General features: G+C 40.1%; 1 protein-coding gene across 5 annotated transcripts in view; it reads right to left on the minus strand.

Moving 5' to 3' along the window:
* Positions 1-23,990, minus strand: part of RPGRIP1 (RPGR interacting protein 1) — a 78,000-nt gene that overhangs the window by 33,450 nt on the left and 20,560 nt on the right. For 3 of the 5 annotated variants that reach the window (XM_081293508.1, XM_081293507.1, XM_081293509.1), the window contains exons 5-14: positions 22,647-22,749; positions 22,029-22,160; positions 18,341-18,446; positions 13,926-14,072; positions 13,386-13,459; positions 8,467-8,612; positions 7,354-7,514; positions 6,739-6,882; positions 6,118-6,268; positions 139-323 (exon numbers count right to left, since the gene is read on the minus strand). In XM_081293508.1, coding sequence (XP_081149634.1) covers positions 139-323; positions 6,118-6,268; positions 6,739-6,882; positions 7,354-7,514; positions 8,467-8,612; positions 13,386-13,459; positions 13,926-14,072; positions 18,341-18,446; positions 22,029-22,160; positions 22,647-22,749 — 1,349 coding nt within the window. Of the gene's footprint in view, positions 1-138; positions 324-1,881; positions 2,225-2,641; positions 2,794-2,955; positions 3,409-6,117; positions 6,269-6,738; positions 6,883-7,353; positions 7,515-8,466; positions 8,613-13,385; positions 13,460-13,925; positions 14,073-18,340; positions 18,447-22,028; positions 22,161-22,646; positions 22,750-23,990 lie in introns of all 5 variants that reach the window. The other 2 variants (XM_081293506.1, XM_081293510.1) reach the window with 2 other exon arrangements.

Raw genomic sequence — 23,990 nt, forward strand, 5'->3', positions numbered from 1 at the left:
AATCGTGTCCAGATTAAATTTGCATTAGTCATGACATTCACAAAAGAAAAATTTTTATGCCAATTTTAATAGTGCTCCCTTCAACTCTGCTCCATAGAAATGGCAGAAATCTGCTACCTCAGGAGTTGGGAGAGCTACCTGGGGAAGAAAATAAGCCCTTTCCTCTGAAAATAATATCTCTAGACTTTCCTTGGTGTCATTTTCCTCAGTCTGAGCCTCTGGTTTCAGGAAGTTCTCGGGTGGTACATAGCAAGCCTTCCAATCCAGTTGTACTTGAACAGAACCATTTGGTTCCTCTGTAGGGTCAGTGAGGTTAAAATCACCTGAGAAACACAGAAACTTTAATAATACCTAAACACATGAAGTAGGCAATGAGCATTTATCAGCATCTTATCTATCCCCCCATTTCTTACATTTCATCACATTTTGTTAGAAATTAATTAACATCCATCAAATAATCATGACAAGGATGCACTCAGAAGTAACAAAACAGCAGGGCAGTTAGATGATCCAAGGGAAAGATGGGTATCTCAGATTTCAGGAACAGAGTCAAAAGATGTAGAAAGAGAAATAACAGCTTGCTTGTCATCAGTCATCTAGTCCATAAAAAAGATTACATTATCATAACTATCATTAAATTCTTACTGAACTATTCCAAGAAAGCAATCACCTACATTCAGGTGGCCCCAAGAACACTTTAGTAAAATGGCTCTTTCCTAAATGCTCGACTTCTGATTTGTAACACTGATTAACAGAGGGGTCGGGGCTGGGGATGTGGCTCAAGCGGTAGCGCGCTCGCCTGGCACGCGTGCGGCCCGGGTTCGATCCTCAGCACCACATACAAACAAAGATGTTGTGTCCGCCGAAAACTAAAAAAATAAATAAATAAATATTAAAACTCTCTCTCTCTCTCTCCCTCACTCTCTCTTAAAAAAAAAAAAAAAAAAAAACAGGGGTCATATGACCTCTCCTTCTTTTGGGTGAGCTGGGGGCAAAAGTGTCAGGTTTTTTTTTTTTAAGTGGTTGTGGTATTAGAAGGAAAGAGGCCTCACACACTTCCAGAAAAAGATGGTTAATATTGGCTGTACCTAACCACTATTCCTAATGAGAGCACAGATACCTCTACTTCTCTTAGGACTGTAGTCAGACAGCTGACCCTTCCTAGGTACACCCTACAATCCTGGGGATGAAAATAAAGTAAGATAGTATGAAGCTCAGCTTCATATCCCAAAAATTTGTCTTTGTCATGGTCTGGCATGGAAGTCTGATTTATATGTAACATTTAAAACAAGTTAAGGGGCTGGGGATGTGGCTCAAGGGGTAGCGCGCTCGCCTGGCATGCGTGCGGCCCGGGTTCGATCCTCAGCACCACATGCAAAGAAAGATGTTGTGTCCGCCAAAAACTAAAAATAAATATTAAAAAAATTCTTCTCTCTCTCTCTCTCTCTCTCTCTATCTATCTCTCTCTCTCCCTCTCTATCTTTAAAAAAAAATAAAATAAAACAAGTTAAGACAATCACAGGGGAGTGTTAAATTACTATCAGATCTAGTCATGCACTAAGAAACAAGCCTCAGGTAAAGATAAGTACTAGGAAGCACTGCAGACTTTGAAAAAGTTTTCCAGAGACACAGGTATGAATTTCAGGTTGGGGGTCAAGCCCCTTGGAAATCCTGATTTTTTTGTTGAACAGGAATGGAAGCCCATGTTTCCACACAAGCAGTGAGGCTCTAAGTCTTCTGCCCTGTTGCTCTTGACAATATTCTAAAGTCTTCAGCAGCTTGTTTGAAAGACTGTTCCAAGCAAGTGATCAAAGAATAGTAGAACAAGGAGGCAACACTGGGGAGGGAGGGTGTAAAGATGTAACAACCTGGAACTCCCACCTTTAATAGATTTGTTCTGTGCAAGAGACAGCAAGGGCACTTGGACTCTGCCAAGGTAGGAGCCAGGCTCTGAGTCTTCATCATCGAAAACATATATGGACAGGGCCTCCCGCCTCAGATACTCATCCAGGTCAGAGGTCACAAGCACTGGGAATCGAGCCTGGTCTCCAAAGTAGGGATCATTACTGGCTGGAATGATGGCAGTGTCATGGTCAGAAAAGGTGAAGAAGCGGTACATGGCATAGGGACTGGGTTGAGTTCCCAGCCTTCGACTCCGGAGACCACGGCACCTGGTGATTTCGATCCGCAGCTCATTCTGATGTTTCCAGGCTTCTGATCTGGACTGGAAAGATGTTGGTCTTGGATTGAGGAAGAGGGCAGCCTGAGAGTGTCATAGGTAAAGCCCAACCCATGGTGAGGAAGAGCTACAATCTAGAGAGCTGCTATCCTGACTAGGTCACAAACCTAATGCCCTTCACCTGCATGCCCACCGGCTCTGGCAGTTATCTAGGGGGAGATGCCAGTCCTCAGGCCCTATCTTAGTGATAGAGAAGCTGTCTTGTGGTCACTAGCTCCTAGGGCATGATTTCATTCCAAACTCAAGTTTGACCAAGGGAAGGATCTGAACTAGTTTTGGTGTGGCTGCTTTTTTCTTTCATTCACATTCAACAAATATTCTTTGAGAGTGAAGACTGAACTGTTCTCATGAGCTGTTTGGTTGAGGCTCCTTGGAGTTGCTTGGGCACATCTTTTTTCTCACCTCATCCTCCTGAGCCTTCCAGGCATCAAGCACATTGGCTGACAGGTAGGCCTGGGCTTTCTTTTGTTTATTGCATGCCCATAGGTTGGATCTTAGGGGCAAGCGTAGCCTCATCCAGTACTCTAGCACCCCGCAGTCTTCTCCAGCAGCTCCTGGGTAGCGGAAAGTATGAAAGGTATGGAGAATACAGATGGTGTGGCAAGGATTGGGAATAAAGGCAGAGAATGAAAAAAGGAAACCACTGGAAAAGAAACTATGGGCTTTGGGAGATTCTGCATTGGTCCTAGGAGCTGTAGGAAGCTGACAGCACTTACCAGTAAGTACAGCTGAGCCATGGACTTTCTCTACAGTCTCTAGCACTTTGTCAAAGCAAATCTGTCCAGTCGCAAGAGTATGGTGCTCACTGCCCACAGCCTGATGTAGATCAACCCGGGCTGAAGCCACTTGAAGGTAGTGCAAGAAAAGGGAACCTATGTCCACCACATACTGGGATGTAAAGTCATAAAGGGGCTGTGGCCCCACAGATAATGGGGTACTGTGGGTTTCAAAATCATAGAAGGAATAGGTGCAGAAAGTGGTAGGTTGGATGTCTCCAGCCTGAGTCAGGGCAGCAGGTGTCAAGAAGGCCTGGTGGATATGCAATTCAAAAAGATTTTCACTCCAATGCAGCAAAGAAATGTCCACTTCATCCTCCGCTCCATGGGCTGACCGTGATTCCAGACACAATGACAACTGTCGAGTGCCATAAGCAACATCTTTGAGTTGTTCTAGAGGAGAAAGAAAACTGCCTATCCATTAAATGGTAGGGAGCTCTTCCTTAGCCTACAGAAGGATACAGAGAAGGAGAATAAAAACATGGTGGAAGTCCATGTTGAGATGATTTCAAGAAACCTCATGATTCAAAGGAAAGAGCAAAAGAAAGACAACCAAGAGGGCTGGGGATGTGGCTCAAGCGGTAGCGTGCTCGCCTGGCATGCGTGCGACCCGGGTTCCATCCTCAGCACCACATACCAACAAAGATGTTGTGTCCGCCGAGAACTAAAAAATAAATATTAAAAATTCTCTCTCTCTCTCTCTCTCTCCCCTCTCTCACTCTCTCTTTAAAAAAAAAAAAAAAAAAAAAAAAAAGACAACCAAGAGCTTCGAATTATGATGACCAAATAGTCAATACTTCTTCAGAGAGAAAATACTGAATGAGTGGCTGGAAAATAAATGCAACTCAGGAAGCACATTTCATCATACAGAGGATACTGTTTTGGTTTACAACGAAGTCAAATGAATTAACCAGTAATTATAAAAGAGACACACTAGTAACACAAAATGCGAAATTTCCAAAATTTCTGTGTGTTGGCCAAGAGAGATTAGCAAGTTACAGACATGATGTCTATTATACCACATTGGGCCCAGCCAAGAAATGCTTCCCTTTTTCAGCCAGATCAGTTGAAAGAGTTTTTATTCTGTTCTGAAACTGGTTTAATCACCAGCTGCAGTGATGCACACTTATAATCCCAGTGGCTCAGAAGGCTAAGGCAGGAGGATTGGGAATTCAAGGCCAGCTTCAGCAATTTAGTGAGGCCTTAAGCAACTTAGTGAGGCCTTGTAGCAAAAAAAAAAAAGTGCTTGGGGTGCAGTCTCGGTGGTAAAAGCCCCTCTTGGTTAAAGCCCCAGAAACCCTTTCTCCCCAAAAAAGAGGCTGGTTTAATTACAGAGGGGAAAAAAATCACTTCAATTCAAAGGATAATGGAGTAAAAAGTGGAAGAGGAGACTTACTGGAAGTGGGTTGAAATGTTGGTAGTGGGATGCAAAGATATGTAGTCAGCACCCAATCTGGACATTACTTCTCATGCCCAACCAATCAGAAACTTTGATATATAGTCTACTTCAAATTGAGAGTATTTGAGTCATCACAGCCTATTGATGGTGAATGTCCTATTTTAAGAGTTAAATCAATAGAATAAAATGTTCTGGATACATTAGAATGTCTTCATGCTAAAACATGAAGTACAGATATTGCATGTACATACAGTACAGATATGAGCTAATTGGTTAATGCGTTCTTAATTTATAAGGTTAATATAATTAGATACAATATATTTAAAACTTTGCATTACATGACACAAGGCTAATAGTCTAAGCAATAAGATACTACTAAGAGGGCTGGGGATGTGGCTCAAGCGGTAGCGCGCTCGCCTGGCATGCGTGCGGCCCGGGTTCGATCCTCAGCACCACATACAAACAAAGATGTGTCCGCAGAACTAAAAAATAAATATTAAAAATTCTCTCTCTCTCTCTCTCTCTCTCTCTCTCTCTCTCTCTCACTCTCACTCTCTCTCTTTAAAAAAAAAAAAAAAAAAAGATACTACTAAGAAATGGTCAAAGGCCAGGAACTGGCAATTCTCAAAAGGCAAATAACTGGTAAATATGAAAAGCTCCTTAACCTTAGCAGTAATCAGACAACTGTAAGTTTAAGCAAATGAATCTTCATAAGCAGGGTATTTATCCTGCTTGGTCGTAAGAGAAAAACCCTGAATCTGAAAGACTTGAGAATTTTAATCCAAGTGGGTATTTTCTTTGTTATAATATGACAGGGACATTTTATTGGACTGACTCTCGAATAGATAAGTCATGCCCCAGAATGACTCATCTCCCTTTATTGTATTTCCATGCTTACTAAGTAATATGCTTATTACTGATTCTCTTGCCAGAAAGAGGGATGCCCTGGTCAGTGTTTCCAAATATTCTAATGGCAGTAATGGAACAACCACCATTGTGGATTATTTTTTTATTTAAATATCGATCTCTGGTGAATTTAGTGAGTCAAGCCTCTCATCACTGAGTATGACAATAAAGCCACTTAGTTTCTTGACATATAAGGCCAAGAGCAAACACTGTCCAGCAGTGATGATACTAAAAATAGGATGTAGCACAGTATGAAATCCATTAAGTGACAGCTGCCCTGTGACTGTTGACATCCTTGAATTGAAACAAAGATTTTAGAGAAAATCATAAAGAAGTAATAGGAGATGAGTAATAAAGGTGTATTACCTGATAAAAATAGCTTTGCAGGCTTTGGTTGAATATAGAATGGAGAGAGAGAGAGAGAGAGAGAGAGAGAGAGAGAGAGAGAGAGGGAGGGAGGGAGGGAGGGAGGGAGGGAGGGAGAGGGAGAGAAGGATAGATTGATTTACCATGCTGAGGGCCAATAGTGATGCTCTCATTCTTGAAATATAATCAACCCGCTGGAAACAATTATTGAGCCTGGTTAAAACTCTCCAGAGAAATCAGAGAAACATACTGACATTAGTGGAGGAAAGAAGATGTTTACGACATGTTAAAGACACAAAGATGACAGGATAAAGAACAGGAGGGCTAAGTTAAGGACACAAGAGGCAGCCTTGCACAGAGGTACACAAAGGAAAATACAGGCATTAGCTGGGTGAGGCGGCCCAAGATGAGAACAAAGTACTAGGACTTGCCAGATATTGGAAGGCCATGGCTTCTCAAAATACCTTCCAGCTGCCTGATACGGTTGTTCTTGACGTCTAGGAGCTGACTCAGCCTCTCCAGCTTTTCTTTGTGATCTTTACTTTCGCTGTCAGTTTTTGTAATCATTGCTTCCAGTTCCTCCTAAAACAAAATAATGTCTGAACTTTCCCATCTCAGTGGCCTAGAACACAACAGCCCAGATAGAAAGGTGGCACTTGCTGGGTAAAGAAGACTGCTATCTCCATAACAGGGAAGAGTGAACCACTATAAAAAGGTCTGGCTTCCTCACAGACCCCTCTAGGACTACTTGTGCTAAGGGTGTCATAGGTTAGTATTTCTCTAGGACTGGAAATAATTAAACCAGAAGCTTCACACTTGCCAGTTTTATTAGCCAGCCCCATCTACTGGCTTCTAATGCCAAGGTGCCATGGGCAAGTGTGAGTCCTTAAGTTCTTCTAAGGACAGCACATTCTGGGTTTGCATGGGACAGTGTATCACCTGGTGTTAGCTCTGGAAACTTGGGTCTTGCTTCCTTACCAGTCTTGGGAGTGGTATTATAATTCCTATGTGCTCAATTATCTATCCCTTCCCACACCATTTTTTCCTTGCACCTGATAACACATGTTGATTTTTCGCTGCAGAAGGAGCATGTCTCTGGTCTTTTCTAGTTCTAGTGTGGTCTCTGCATGCAATATTTGCAATTCACTTAGCATCTGGGACAGTTGTTTTTCTTCTTGTATTTCTGGTTCCCCGTGCTACAGAGAGAAAGACATTCGTGAAAAGGAGTATAAATATGACAAGTAGAGTAACAACTCTTCTCCATAAAGCAGTTGTTGCTAGTAGTAAGATGCAAACAACAAAATTTACTCCAGTGGAAAAAAAGGACTTGTGCTACTTCACAAATGCACCTCCTGTCAAGTCCTCATGGTCTGCAGAAGCAGCAGCACCGGAAGTTATACAGCCTCTAATGGCGATTTGCTTCTCAGCAGATCAATTCAAGTCCTCATTTGAAAAAGACTCTACATTTTATGAGCTGTGATGCATGGAAAAAAGCAGGTGGATTTCATTAGGCCCTCTCTACTCTTAGCCTTCTCATATATCCTTCCAAATATGGTCCTCAGTCAGGACAAAATATTCAGTGAGCATTTTAACACCTGCATCTTTCCTAGGGATATTTGCAGAGATCCCTCTGGAGAGTGGACTTATTCGTTTAAAGAGGTTCTTACCTCTACCAGAGCTGTCTCTAGGAACAGATCTGGGTGAGTGTCGGGTTCAGATTGATCATCAGGAGACTCAGGTGTTGTGGCTGTCATTTGAAGGATCTCTACTTCCTGTTTATGATTCTGAAGGATGTTGGTAACTTCAAGCTTCAGAACCTTGTTTTGAGCTGGAGAAAAAATAATCCAGAAAGTTACTGGTAATCATAGTCAGTCAGATCCCACTAACGTTCATTTCATTTCATAAATTTGCCCTAAGAGAAATAATTCTCTTATTTCTACAAAGGAATTTTACTTTGTTGACTCAGTAAACAGGATTGTTTTCTGGTCATGGGGGGAAAGGCTAAACTCAGGGTGCTTCACTCCTGAGACACATCCCTAATCCTTTTTTTTTGTGACAGGGTCTTGCCAAGTTGCTTAGGGCCACCAAACTGCTGAGGCCGGCTTTGATTTGCGATCCTCCTGCCTCATCGTCCTCAGCTGTTGAAATTATAGGCATGTGCCACTACACCCGTCCCTCTGCCTCTTGTATTCTTGATTTGTATTTCTTTTCCTTCACTCTCCTATGAATACAATAGAATCAGATGACATGCAAAATTGTTAAGAGTACACAGTAAGGTACAGAATAGGAAGAAGCAGCAATATAAAGATCTTTTTGACAGTGTTTTAAAATATTCCAAATAATTATTGCCTGTGATCCAAGAGTTAAGATAGCAGGTGAAATGTTAGTAGTAATAAAAATTAGTAATTTGTTTCTCAATCTCAAATATTAGGGCTTAAAAAAAGAATTCTCCTACTCACACTTAAATGATTGATGAGAATGACAAAACAGAGAAATTCATTTTAATACCTTTATATCAATAAAGTGAATGTTTAAAATAACAAATTAAAATTCAGCATCCTCCCAAATAGAAAGACACTACATAGGAAAAAGTATACACAGGAGGTAGGTAGGTGTCATGTCTTCCTGTTAGTAAATCTGACCTGATATCCAGTGTTTTTATTCTAGTCATCTATGATCCACAAAAGAATAGGATCAAGAAGAAATGAAAGCCCAAGCTCCCTTCTACTGAACCAAATGTAGGGGGTGCCACACTTAGAGCTCTCCCAGACCTGATTTACCTTTCTCACTGGACAGCTGATCTAAGACCTTTTTCTTCTCCTCCAGCTCAGCATCCAGCTGATCCTGCAACTGAGATACTTGCTGCCTCAGCTGTTCTCCCATGAACTCATTGCTCCAGTGAGGCTGATTACTGCTGTCCAGCATGCTGAAAATGGGAAGGGAGTTGTCAGATGGATATTCAAAGGTGCGTGGTATGATGTCTTCACTACACTGTTTTGACATCTCCTGGGTCTAGTTCATCATTTATTTCTCTACATGTTTGTTCTGCCCCTACTTTATTTGTAACTGTCATTCACCAACTGCCTTGGAACTTTTGGGTTCCACTGAGGAGTTGCTTGGCATCACTTCTGTTTAGGTCTCAAGTGTCTCACTGAGCAACCACTCCAAGTCATACGCATTGCCTAGCACGGTGACTTTCTTTAGGCAGGGCACTGTGTATCAAGATATACTCAGGACTGCTGGATTAGAAAGGAGAAACAAAATCTTCCTCTTCTCACCTCATTGCTCTAGACCCTTGCCAATGGCTAGTTAATGGAATACTTGCCTTGGAGCTAGATGCAAGTTACTATACTGAAGGGCAGGAACCAAACTTTTCAACAACTGAACCCTCCATTCCAGAGTGTCTAGCTGTCAGGCAGAACTGTTTTGAGTATAAAACACACATGGCCAGTTCTTTAGCATTTACACAAAGGAAATGACATTGACATAAATTATTTCTGCTTCTTTTTCCTATTGATCGGTTTAATAAATGTCATCTGAAAATAACTTGCTCAAGATATTATTAAGATTCCTTGGCACTTCCTGACCCATATGGTGACCCAAGAAGATAATATTCTGACTGATGAGGGAAAGAAGCCAATAGTAATATCTGCCACAGAGGTTCTTCAAAATGAATAACCCCCACACTGCTTCATTTTGCTGAGTTGAACATCAGTTGTTCCCAGGACACTACTGTAAGACCCCATGCTGTTTCACTAATCTTCCCCTTGCTGTCTTTAACTATGTCAGAAGTTACTTTTGATTTTTTTAAGTACTTTTCTTTTTTTAACATTTTTTTTTTTTTAGTTTTAGGTGGACACAATATCTTTATTTTGTATTTATGTGGTGCTGAGAATCGAACCCAGTGCCTCACACATGCTAGGCAAGTGTGCTACCACTTGAGCCACATCCCCAGCCCACTTTTGATTTTTTTTAGTATTTGTTTTTTAGGTGTAGATGGATACAACACAATGCCTTTATTTTTATGAGGTGCTGAGGATCGAACCCGGGTCTCGCCCGTGCTAGGCGAACACTCTACCGCTGAGCCACAATCCCAGCCCAGTACTTTTGATTTTTATAATCTTCTAGGCAGGTTAATGACAAAATTAATACATGAATATATGTTCACTGTGAAAAATTAAAATAATGGGCCAGGCGTGGTGGCCCACGCTTGTAATCTCAGCAGCTCAGGAGGCTGAGGCAGGAGAATCACGAGTTTAAAGCCAGCCTCAGCAAAAGTAAGGCACTAAGCAACTCAGTGAGACCCTGTCTCTAAATAAAATACAAAATAGGGCTGGGGATGTGGTTCAGTGGTTGAGTGCCCCTGGGTTCAATCCCCGTACCCACCCCACAAAAAAATTATAGATCCACACACACATATAAACTAGGTTAGAGGTAACATATCCCTTCACATCTTATTTTTTCTTTGAACAATATATCTACGTCTTTCTTTTTTCTTCTTTTTCCTCTTCTTTTTTCATGGTACTGGGGATTGATTATAGGCACCCTATACCAGAGCTACATCCTCAGTACCCACCCTTTTTTTTCAATATTCAGACTAAGTTGATGAGGCTGGCCCTGAATTTGTGATCTTCCTACCTCAGACTCCTGAATCACCAGAATTACAGGTGTGCACCACCACACCAGACTTATCTACTTCATTTTAATTTTATTTATTTGGTTTTTTTTTTATTTTTACTGAGGATTGAACCCAGGAGCACTCTACCTGAGCTACATTCCCAGACCTTTTTTTTTATTTTTTATTTTAAGGCAGAGCCTCATCAAGTTGCGTAGGGTCTTGCTAATAAGTTGCTGAGGCTGACCTCAAACTTTTAAGCTTCCTGCCTCAATCTCCCAAATTGCTAGGATTACAAGCATGCACTACCACTCTTGGCTAATTGTTCATTTTGAACAACTTCATAGCACTTCATTGTGGGGATGCAACATGATTTATTTTCCCTATCAAAGGAAATTTGGGGGGGGCTGGGGATGTGGCTCAAGCGGTAGCGCGCTCGCCTCGCATGCATGCGGCCCGGGTTCGATCCTCAGCACCACATACAAACAAAGATGTTGTGTCTGCCGAGAACTAAAAAATAAATATTAAAAATTCTCTCTCTCTCTCTCTCTTTCTCTCTCTCTCTCTCTCTCTCTCTCCTCTCTCACTCTCTCCTTAAAAAAAAAAAAAAGGAAATTTGGATGGTTTTCAGGACTTTTTTACCACTACTAACTATGCAGTAATAACATTATTATATAGATATTTTTGAATATACAAAATAGGATTGTATTAGTTTTGATTCTAAAAAATGAAATTGCAGGTACAAAAGGTATACATTTAAAAGAAATTTTTAGTTATAGATGGACATAATACCTTTATTTTATGTATTTATTTTTACATGGTACTGAGGATTGAACTCAGTGCCTCACACATTCTAGGCAAATGCTCTACTACTGAGCTACAACCCAGCCCTATTTAACATTTTAATATGTAGTGTCAGCATTATAACACCAGACTTCAAATTATACTACAGAGCTGTAGTAACAAAAACTGCATGGTACTGGCATACAGGCCATGGAATAGAAGACACAGAATAGATGACACAGACATACAGTCCTCTGATCCTTGTCAAAGGTGTCAAAAACACAGAGTGGAGAAAAGAAAGCCTTCTTACAGTGCTGAGAAAATGGGTTATTCCTATGTGGAAGAATGAAACTGGACCCTTATCTCTCATCTTACATAAAAATTAATTCAAAATGGATCAAAGACCTAAGAATTAGAATATAAACTAGGCAACTCCTAGAAGAAAACATAGGGTCAACACTCCAGCATATAGGCACAGGCAATAACTTTCTCAATAGGATTGTTAAAATTCAGAAAATAATGCCAAGATTTAATAAATGGGATGGCATCAAATTAAAAAACTTCTGCACATCAAAAGAAATAATTAGAAATGTGAACAGAGAACCTACAGAATGGAAGAAAATCTTTGCTAGCTACTCTTCTGACAGAAGATTAATATCTCAAATAAATGAAGAACTCAAAAACTTAACACCAAAATATCAACTAACCCAACTAATAAATGGGCAAATGAATTTACTATTTCTGAAAATAAGAAATACAAATGGCCAAAAAAATATATTTTAAAATGTTCAACATCATTGGCAATTGTGGAAATGAAAATCAAAACTACACTGAAATTTCATCTCACATCAGAATGGCAGTCATCAAGAAAACAAATAATAAATAATAGAGAAGATATGGAAAAAAAAGAAGACTACACTGTTGGTGAGATTGTAAATTAGTACAAGCACTAAGGAAATCAGTATGAAGGTTCCTCAAAAGATAAAAAACAAAACCACCATATGATCCAGCTATGGCGTTCTTTGGTGTTTATCCTAAAGAATTAATGTCATCATATTACAGTGATACATGCACACCCCTGTTTATAGAGCTAAGCTATGGAACCAGCATAGGTGTCCATCAAAAGATGAATGGACAAAGAAAATGTGGTATATATACACAAAGGAATTTTATTCAGCCTTAAAGAAAAATGAAATTGTGTCATTTGCAGGAAAATAGATGGAACTAGAGATCGTTATGTCAAACAAAATAAGCTAAACTGTCAGGACACGGTGGTGCATGCCTATAATCCCAGTAGCTCGAGAGGCTGAGGCAGGAGGAGTTCAAAGCCAACCTCGGCAATTTAGTGAGGCACTAAGCAACTCGGTGAGACCTTGTTTCTAAATAAGGGCTGAGGATGTGGTGGGTTCAAATCCTGGCACCAAAAGAAAAAAAAAAAGAAACCAAACTGAGAAGGTTAAGGATCATATGTTTTCTCTCATATATGGAAGCTAGAAAAGAAAAAGAAAAAGAAAGGTGAGGGATTCAGGGATGTCATGAAAATCAAAGGTCAGTAGAGGTGGGCTGGGGATGTGGCTCAAGTGGTAGTGCGCTCGCCTCGCATGCGTGCGGCCTGGGTTCGATCCTCAGCACCACATACCAACAAAGATGTTGTGTCCGCCGAGAACTAAAAAATAAATATTAAAAAAATTCTCTCTCTCTCCCCTCTCTCTCTCTCTTTAAAAAAAAAAAAAAGGTCAGTAGAGGTGAGGAACAGGAGGGAAAGGGAAAGTACTAGGGAGTGATATTCACTAAATTTTATTGTTATATTGTATGCATGTACAAATATGTTACGACAATCCCATCATTATGTACAACTATAATGCATCAATAAAAAATGTGAAAATAGAAAAAAATAGTGTATAATTCTCTTTCAAAAAGATTGTGTCACCAGGTGCAATAGGTGCATGTCTGTAATCCCAGCAGCTGGGGAGGCCAAGGCAAGCGTATCACAAGTTCAAAGCCAATCTCAGCAATTTAGCAAGGCCCTAAGCAACTTAGCAAGACCCTGTCTCAAAATAAAAAATAAAATGGACTGGGGATGTGACTCAGTTGTTAAGCCCCCCCATTGGTTCAATCCCCAATACCAAAAAAAAGAAAAAGACTGTCAGTTTATATTCAATTTATATTCTAACAATATTGAATACCAGTTTCTCAATATATTTATCAATGTTAGATATTATGTTTAAAATTCGAGAGGCATTTTATACGACTTTCTTTTTTACAGCAAAAAATGCCCTGAGACCCAAACTTGGTACTCACTTTTCTAAGAGTCTGTCATAATTGTCATTCAGCAATTCTCGTTCTTTCTCCAAATCTTCGACTCTCTCCTGAAACTAAGAATGATGTAAAAGTCCTTGTGATAAAACTTTAAATTTCACTGCTCTGCACAGGTTTTCCCTTTCCCATTGCAGGATGAGGCTTGGATGACACCTTTTTTGTGCTCCTCTCCCTTGTCTATTGAGGAGCCATTGACTAGAAAAATTAAAATGAATGGATGGTGGGCTAGAGACTTTTATTGGAATTGATGATAATTCTCTGAAGTTTTCCTGATGTCTGGATTTCTACTCTTGGGGAAGCAGCAAAATATTGAAAAAGCAAGGACTTTGGAGAACAGACCGCATAAGTCCCAGGTTTTCCTCTAATGATGCAGTAATCTTAAATCAATGATTTAACCACTTAGAACCTCATTGTTTTCATTTAAAAAAAAAAAAACCACAATGTTGCAAAGACACACATTTCAACGTCTCTGAAATTGGAATGTAGCACATTGGATGGAAATTTCTTATAATTATTATTTACCTCCTTCAGAGTTGTCTGCAAGATAGACACATCTTCCAGTTGGCTCTTCAAGCTCACAGCCTTCTTGCTTTCTTCCTTCAGTTCTTCTCTGAGCTCATTCACTTGGCTGAGTAGGGCATCATGGGCTGCACTCAGGATTCCTTGATTCTGGGGCCAAAGGAAAGTTGCTCTGGGAATGATCATATAACTCCCAGTAACACTGGTATTCCAAGGTGGATGTCCCAAAGAATGACCTCAATGAGTTGCATATTACCTTTACCCTGTAAGTTAACCTCATTTCACACCATAGCCTTTCTCTGAAAGTACAGTTTCCCCTTTAGGGAGGATTTTCCATTCTGAGCAACCATAATTTGTCAATGGAGCCTGAATTTCCCCAAGGTTCAAATTAACTCCTGGTTCTAAATTAGGTGGTATTTTCCAAAGCTGCTTTAACTTTCTAAAATATCTGATTAGTTTTTATAATGATGTATTTCTTCATTTGCACCTAAGAAAATGACATGTTAGCTTTAGAACTTGTGAGCATTTTTCTAGTGGACTCCTTCCTCTTGGTGAGGTGCAGCTCGACTGGTCATGCTTAGTCATAATTTGCCTTCATAATTCTTAGTCAGGGATATTCACTGAGCTTTAATGGCACCCCACTTACAGTGGTGAATAGGGCTGTATATCTAATAACATCAGAGAATATCTATAACATCTTTGTTATATCTTAGTACCTCATGCATGCTAAAAAAATACTCTTGGGAATTTTGTTTTGTTTTTGTTTTGGCACCAGGGATTGAACCCAGGGGCATTTAACAACTGACATACATCCCCAGCCCTTTTATTTATTTTTTATAATTTTGAGACAGGGCCTTGCTAAGTTGCTGAGGCTATTTATGTTTTATTTTTATTTTTTTAGTTGTAGATGGACACAATACCTTTATTTTATTTATTTATGTGGTGCTGAGGATTGAACCCAGTACCTCACACATACAAAGCAAGCGCTCTACCACTGAGCCACAACCCCAGTTCACTGAGGCTATTTTTTTGAACTAGCAATCCTCCTGCCTCAGCCTCCCAAATTGCTGGGATTACAGGTGTGCTCCAGCTCTCTTGAGAATTTTTGAGCAAATGCTATAATTCTCTTAACAATAAGCTGAAAGATATCATTCAAAATATTTCTCAACTCAGGTCTCATATTTCAATTTTAATGAAAACAGTGCATAAATACTAGTACTAGAATTATTTGTCTTAATAGAAACTATATGATCATAATAGTCATATAGTTGACTAAATTCTAGTGTTATGTTACTTGGTTTGACTACTCTAATTACTAAGAAACAGATTCAAAGAATCTTTATTAAGTATCTTTTGGAGCAAGGTTTCATATGCCTAGAAGAAAGAAATATGAATTATTTTATTGATATATTAATTTTATAAGTTTGGTATTTTTATCTATAATTCAAATGTTTAATATTTATCTTAAAAGATATTCTAAAAAATTCCATAAATGAAGTCCATTTGTGTACCTACTTATTAATTGTTGCTGTTTTCCCCCTGCCCTATCTTTTTTTTTTCAAAGAGAGAGAGAGAATTTTTTTTTAATATTTATTTTTTAGTTTTCGGTGGACACAACATCTTTGTTGGTATGTGGTGCTGAGGATCAAACCCCGGCCGCACGCACGCCAGGCGAGCGCGCTACCGCTTGAGCCACATCCCCAGCCCTCCCCCTGCCCTATCTTGCCAGGAAGTCTGTGAATATAATCAATTATACCATTCCTTAAAAAAAAAAAAAAAATGAAGGGGCCAGGCATGCAATCATGCCTGTAATCCCAACTATTCAGAAGGTTAGGGCAGAAGAACCACAAATTCAAGGCCAGCATGAACACTAGCAAGACTCTGTCTGAAAATAAAATTTTTAAAAAAGGGCTGAGATGTAGATCAGTGGTAGAACACTTGCCCAGCATGTGAGGGGTCCTGGATTCAATCCCTAGTACTGCAAACAGAAAAAGAAAAAATGTCATTTATTTACATTTGCATTGTCTTTGGTGTATTATCCAAGAAAAAGTTTAATCTTAAACTGGGAACTATTTTTTTTTGTAGTTGTAGATGGACAGAATATCTTTATTTTATTTGTTTATTTTTATGTGGTACTGGGGATCAAACCCAGCCCTTCACACATGCTAGACAAGCGCTCTGCCACTGAGCTACAGCCCCAGCCCAAGCTAGAAGCTATTTTTACTCAGTATGCTTCAGAAAGACTTCAGTCTCTTTTCAATATTAGGGAAAAGAAACACTCATCATAACAACAGTTGTGGGACTGGAGTTGTAATTGCCTAGCATGTGTGGGGCACTGGGTTTGATTCTCAGCACCACATACATAAATAAAATAAAGATCCATCAACAAATAAAAAATATTTTAAAAATAATAATAATAACAATTGTGATTAGTTGAGCAGTTACTATGTGGCTCAGTGATCAAGTGCCCCTGAGTTCAATACCTGATACAAAAAAAAAAGAAGGTTGTATTTTATTCAGAGACAGGTTCTCACTGAGTTGCTTAGCGCCTTGCTTTTACTGAGGGTAGCTTTGAACTTGTGATCCTCCTGCTTCGGCCTCCCTAGCCGCTGGGATTACAGACGTGGGCCACCATGCCCAACTCCTTTCTATTTTTTTTTTTTTTTTTTGAGATGGGACCTTACTAAGTTGCCTAGCCTGCTCTCCAGTTTAAGATCCTCCTTCTTCAGCCACCCAAGAAGCTGGGATTACAGGGATGCGCTATCACCTCTGGTGGGCTACAGGATGTTTACAAGGTCTATGTTTTGTAGAGTATTATGTATGTCCTTTTGTTTTTTTCAGTCTAGTTAATTTTGGTAGCATTTAAAGGATGTAAAAATATGGGAAGAAGATAAACTAAAGTTGTATCAGTAAGTGGCTATTTTTATATTTTGGTATTTTTTTTTAATCCATAATATTTCTCCATTGCATTGAAGGAGACAAAGAAAAAAAGAGACTGGGGTGTTTAGTGGTAGCTTTGTAAAGGCGCTCTTTACTAAAATGCATTTCAAAATATTTCAGACCTTTTTAAGAAGACTAAGGGATTTTGGGGGGAGAAAAAATGTTGATCAGGGGCTGGGGTTGTGGCTTGGTGGTAGAGCACTTGCCTAGCAAGTGTGAGACACAGGGTTCGATCCTCAGTGCCAAAAAGCTGATCATATTACTGAGTTGCTTAAACCCTACTCCAGCTCCCCAGTGTTTGTAGGATAAAGTCTAACTTCCTACTATGGACTCCATGACCTGGTTCCTGATGTTTCTACCCTTATACCTTGGCTTCTACTCCTACTCCATAAAGCCCTTTCCTCTCTTGCACACTTGTTACCAAGCTAATGATTTTTCAGCATTTAGCTCACAAATCTATTTCTTTATGAGTCCTTTCTGATCATGCACCCCATCCTCTGGTGGGTCTGACTAATCTCTTTATATCCCCTCTCATACCCTAAATACAGATAATTGTGCTTGTTTATAAGCTGTTCTTCTCTTCTATAATATCCTTAAAGGCAGGAGCTGTACTACTACTCATTGTTGTAGTCGTTGTATCCCAATGCTTTGTCCTAGTATTCAATACGTATTCGGTCAATAGAAGAATGTTGTTGAAGTATTCCTTAGATCTTCGATGCCTTATTTTTGCCATTTAGGTATTAGTTTCTAATGTGTGGTAATGAGAAAAGAGCTTTGGTGCCAGCCTGACTCAAATCCTGCTCTGCCTCTTACTGATTTTACAACCTGAGTAAGTTGCTTATTGTGTTTGAGGGTACAGTTAGTTCCCTTGTCCACTAAATGTACTTACCTGGGGCATTGTTGTCAGCATGAAATGAGATCATGACTGTAAGTATCTGAGACAGAGCTGTCTGGCACATAATCTAGCACGCAGGAAAAACAGACTTCTATTCCTTCCCTGTGACTGCTTTTTTTTTTTTTTTTCCCTACCCCAGTACTGAGACAGGGACTCACTAAATTGCTGAGACTGGCCTTGAACTAGTAATCCTCCTGCCTCAGCCTTCAGAGTCATTGGGATTATAGGTGTGCACCACCACGCCATGCCTGTGACTGCTCTTGACTCTCAAATTTAATACATTTTGGTGTTATTTTTGGCTGGGACCTTAACCCTGACACATGTTAAGTCCGCTTAATTCCGCCTTAGCAGGTAAGGTCCAAGCCTTCTAACAGAAATAATGGGAAATACTGGGAAAAGGATGGACTGTGTGAGTCACAAAGGATAGCATTTGAATATCACCTTTAAATTGTGTGACCTTAAACAAGTAACTTAGTCTCCCTAAATTGTGGTCTCCGATATATAAATTGGAGAAAATAATACTGATTTCTGAACTAATTGCTATTTTCCCCCCATGAAAGCTCAGTGGATGATAGCAACTCACCTCTTGAACTTCAGTTAATTGTGCTTTTGTCACTGCCAGGGAGGTGTTCCTTTCATGTAAGAGCTTCTTGAGTCGAATCAGTTCCACATTCTCTTTAATGGAATTGCTGCAGAAAGAAGATAATTCTGCAAATAGAGTTAAGCACCTTTGCTCCTTGACAGTAAACCAAGGACATGCCTTGTTTTCAATACTCTCTCACAACAGACCAGAACAGGGAGTTCAGTCTGGTAAATAATCTCTTTTTTCTATTTTCTCTTATGCCAGTTTGCTGAGGGCCATTACCAAGTAGGAATGACGCATCGATTTCCTTGCCAGCGTACCCCATGTTAAATTTGCTGTGACCTTGCATGTGTGTTTGAGAAAGATGACCCTACTCAAGGACGAGGGTGGATCCAGGATTAGGATGTATCCTGCAGTTTGAGGAAGTATAGTATCCCGGTCCTTGGGTTTAGGGCGTTCCCAGTTTAAGACCTTGGGTTTTAGGGAAGTTCGATGTTGAGGATTATTGCTGCTGGAAATAGGGCGTTCCTGCTACCTGAGCTCCCGTTGAGTTCTCCTGAGATTCAGAGAGCATTTTGGGAAGAAAGCCTCGTGGAGTAGGTGAATTGGGGGGCAGCAGAACTGGGATTGCCCCAGAGCATGTGTGGAGGCCGGTGTGAGTTCGGGAATAAAGAATTGCTGTTTGAATCTACAAAGCTGTGTGATTTGATACTCTACTAACCTTAAACTCTTGTATTTTGAAAAAAAAAAAAAAAAAAAAAACATTGTAACTAGTTTTTGTCTGTTTGCTTGTTAGCTTTTTTTTTTTTTTTTTTTTTTTGGAACTATGGATTGAACACAGGGGTGCTTTATTACTGAGCCACATCCCCAGCCCTTTTTCATGTTTTTTTTTTTTTTTAGAATCATGTTTGTATTCTTTTTTTTTTTTTTTAAAGAGAGAGGAGAGAGAGAGAGAGAGAGAGAGGAAAAAAAAACTTTTTTTGATATTTATTTTTCAGTTTTTGGCGGACACAACATCTTTGTTTGTATGTGGTGCTGAGGATCGAATCCGGGCCGCACACATGCCAGGCGAGTGCACTACCGCTTGAGCCACATCTCCAGCCCCCCTTTTTCATTTTTTTTTTTTTTTTTTAAGAGAGAGTGAGAGAGGAGAGAGAGAGAGAGAGAGAGAGAGAGAGAATTTTTAATATTTATTTTTTAGTTCTCCGCGGACACAACATCTTTGTTGGTATGTGGTGCTGAGGATCGAACCCGGGCCGCACGCATGTCAGGCGAGCGCGCTACCGCTTGAGCCACATCCCCAGCCCTTCATGTTTTATTTTGAGACAGGGTCTTGCTAAATTGCTCAAGCCCTCACTCAGTTGCTGAGCCTGGCTTTGAACTCACAATCCTCCTGCCTCAGTCTTTCGAATCACTGGGATTAGAGGCATGTGCCACCGCACCTGGCTATTTATTTATTTTTTTAATTTTAAGGCAGGGTCTCACTAAGTTGCTTAGGGCCTTGCTAAGTTGCTGAAGCTGGCCTCAAACTCTCAATCCTCCTGCCTCAGCTTTCCAAGTTGTTAGAGTTATAGGTGTGTGCCACTGCACCCAGCTGTAACTATGTTTTCTTTCTGTTTGTTTTTTGTTTTTTGGGGTTTTTTTGGGGGGGTGAATTGGTACCAGGGATTGAACCCAATGGTGCTTTACCACTGAGTTACACCACCAGCCCTTCTTCTTCTTTTTTTTTTTTTTAAAGAGAGAGTGAGAGAGGAGAGAGAGAGAATTTTTAATATTTATTTTTTAGTTCTCGGCGGACACAACATCTTTGTTGGTATGTGGTGCTGAAGATCGAACCTGGGCCGCACACACGCCGGGCGAGCACGCTACCGCTTGAGCCACATCCCCAGCCCACACCAGCCCTTCTTATATTTTATTTTGAGACAGAGTATGGCTAAATTGCTTTGGGCCTGGCCTTGAACTCATGATCCTCCTGTCTCTGACTCTGTTTTTTAAATGATGGTGGTTGCCATTTCTTATAAATCTAGAAAGTCCAAGTCTAAGACTTGTTTCCTTAGAGAAACCAGAGGAAATGAATATAGACAAATGAGGGGTGATTATTTCTAAATTTAGGCGATTTCGTTTTCATTATCATTTGAAAGATATTGGAAGGATTTGGACTCTCCTCTCTGCTGCTCATTAGAGCCACCTGGAGAGATCTTTAAATACTGCCAGAACCCCACCCCTGAGTAATTACAAAAGAATCTTTGAGGTGGGGCCCAGGGTTTGTGGTTTAAAAAGATCTCCATATTGAACACTTGTGTTCACACAAAAACCTGCACACAATGTTGTAGCATCTTTTTGCTTTTCTCTCATTCTCTTTCTTTCTCTTTCCATTCCTTTCTTTCTTTCTTCTTTGCAATACTAGGATCAAACTCAAGGCCTTTCACAGAGTGAAAGTACTAGGCAAGCACTCTACCACTGAGATACATCCCCAGAAATTTTTGTTTTTTATTTTGAGACTGAGTCTTACAAAAGTTGCCCAGGCTGGACTTGTGATCCTTCTGTGTCAGCTTCCTGAGTTGCTGTGAAATCAGAGATCTGCACTACCTCACCTGGCAGCATAGGAATTTTTTTTTTTTTAAGAGAAAGTGAGAGAGGAGAGAGAGAGAGAATTTTTAATATTTATTTTTTAGTTCTCGGCGGACACAACATCTTTGTTGGCATGTGGTGCTGAGGATCGAACCTGGGCCGCACGCATGCCAGGCGAGCGCCTACCGCTTGAGCCACATCCCCAGCCCCAGCATAGGAGTTTTAATAATGCCCAAACTTAGAAGCAACCAAAATAGCTTTCAGTATCTAAATGGATAAATAAACTTTAGTAGATCCAGATAACAGAATGTCATTCAGCATTAAAAAGTAATGAGCTATTAAGCCATGAGAAGACCTGGAGAAATCTTAAATGCATATTACCAAGTGAAAGGGTTGCAACTATATGACATTCTGGAAGAAGAGACAAAACTATAGAAACAGTAAAAGGATCAATAGTTGTCAGGGATTTGGGGAAAGAGACATGAATAAGTTGAGCACAAAGGATTTTTAGGGTAATAAATAAAGTCTGTATGATACTATAATGGTGGATATATATCTTTATACATTCGTTCAAACTTGTAGAATGTGCAACACCAAGAATGAGCCTTAATGTAAACTATAGCCTTTGAGTCATAATGATATGTTAATGTAGGTGCACTGTAACAAATGTCCAGTCTGGCATGGGATGTTGATACTGGGGAGGCTGTATTGTATATATGTATATATATGAGGGAACTCTGTATATTCTGCTCAATTTTGCTGTGAAACAGAAAAAGAAAACAAAAAATGTCTTCAGTAACAGGAGGACATCTAAAAAATAAAATCTATTTTTTAAAAAAGTTCTCTAGGGACTGATGCACAGTGAGAGCTGAGAACCCCTATCTGGTGATGAAATAGCTTTCTTTCAATGAAGAAAAGCAGCAAATCTATTATTCATAAGCATCCCCTTAAAGTTAATTCATTTCTTAACCTGGGAGGGACTTCAGGTCTACTTCTCAGGTTGAATTTAATCCTAACCATTCTTTTTTTTTTCTCTGAGACGGAAGAAAGATACAAATGAGAATCTCTTGCTTTTCCAATTCCTTATGGTTTGAGGCATGGAAAGTCAAATTCTTACCGTAGCTCTGCAGCCTTCTGAGCACACTCCAATGAGTTTCTCTGTTCAAAATTTTCATCTTGGGACCATATTTTCTCAGGAGGTGTGGGTGGTTCTTCCACTTGCATAGTATTGTTGGCCATAATGTGGGCACTGGTAAACAGGGATAGACCAGTGAGTTTAACCATAATTATTACTTTGTTGAAAGAAATTACTCTGTTAGAATTAGGAACATTAAACATGAAAGGGATAAATAGATATTATTGTTATAGGACTTAGAATTAGGCTGTCATATTTCTAAGACATTATAAGATTTGGTAATATTGGTACTTGTAGAGAATAATCTTACAAAATATAGCCTTCAAATGCCAAATGGATACATAAATTATAACATAAAGGGTAAAAATATAAAGGGGAAAGGGAATACCTTCAGTTGAGGAAAGGACCTTTATTTTCCTTTCCTCAGAGGACAGAGAGATGCTTGTTTTCCATTTTTAAACATTGAAATTGGAATTTAACCTAGGGTTGATGTTCATCTTCTCTATGCTAGAAATCACCAACATTCACTTGTTCCCTAAATGATGCATTTCCAATTAAAGTTGCAGGGGTAACAGTGTGAAATAATTGAAAAGAACTCACAGTTCGCTGCTGGGCTTATTGGTTATTTCACCTCTGGTTTTCTCATTTGTCACCTGCTCCTTAAATGTGGGAGGGGCTGTGTAGCTCAGTCTGTCTCTTGACCCTGAAAGTGTAAGCAGAAGATGCAGTGAAGTGGCACCCCCTCTCTCCACAGAAAAAAGTCTTAACTGGGCTTCTCCAGGAATTCTTACCATGGCTGATTTTGGGACTGTCAGCCAAAGAGTCTCTGAGAAAAAGTTCAATATGAATAAATTTCCTATTTTCCTGTTGCTCTGTTTAGCTTGGCCACTGGCCGGGAAGATACCAGCACTCCAGGTCTGGACACCCCTTTACTAGTTTTTCACAAACGTATCCAGTATAGCACTTTGAAGAAATGTGCAAACAAGGCCTCTAGCTTTGAGCTGGGCTTCACAGAGATGTCTACATTTTTAAGATAAGTTACAAATGGGCCCATGGTAACAGCTGGCAGAGGGAGGAAAGAAAGGGGAGATGAAGCTCTCCCTTTCTCAGGTGTTGTCCTTGAAGAGTTAACTTGCCCAGAACAGTGAAAGAAAAAACTGCTTTTATGTGAACTTCTGCAGACTGCGAACTTCTGAGCCCCTTCCCTTACATGCTGGATATAAAACTCTGAAACTCCCTGAACTCCGGGTTCAGGGGATTGATTGATTACAGCAAAAGCTGTGCCTTCTGAACCTGGCTGTAGCCAAATAAAACTGTTTCCTGCTGTCTTCAGTGCCTTCCTTTGTCTGTCCCTACAACCTTTTTGGCCACACAGATGAGACCAAGGAGGTAGGGATGGTTGTTCTGCCTCTCTTGTCTCCAGGACCAGTGTCCCTGGGGTGATGGGGGATAGCGTTCCCCCTTGGTGTGCCCAGGCCACTCTTGGCCTGAAGGAGGATCCACTCACCCAGCGCCCTGGGGCTGCCACCCTGGAGCACAAGGGAACCCACAGGCAGCAGGAACCAGATTAGGGTTTTGGAGCACCTCCTAACTGAATAGGTAGGACATAGTACAAATGAGTACTTACTAATAAGAGAATTTAAATTAATGCTGTATGTAGATTTCCTTCCCCTAGGCTCTCATCCCTGAATTAGGCCCATGGAGATGGGGTGTCTTCTCTGGAGATTCAGCACTGGGTTCAGAGAAAGGTCACAGACTCAGCCACTTGGAATATAGGAAAAGGAGTCACTGCAACCAGCATGGATCATTTGCAGCCTGACTTCTAATTCTAGACAGTCAATGATGGGCTTTGGTAATCTCCCAAGCAATGGAAATCATATGCAAAGTTTATCTATGTGTATTGTGTATTTTTCTTGGAAGAAGGGACTTAGATTTATTTGATCT

This window comes from Spermophilus citellus (assembly GCF_964194105.1).
Source record: "Spermophilus citellus genome assembly, chromosome: 4".
Taxonomy (NCBI): Eukaryota; Metazoa; Chordata; class Mammalia; order Rodentia; family Sciuridae; genus Spermophilus; species Spermophilus citellus.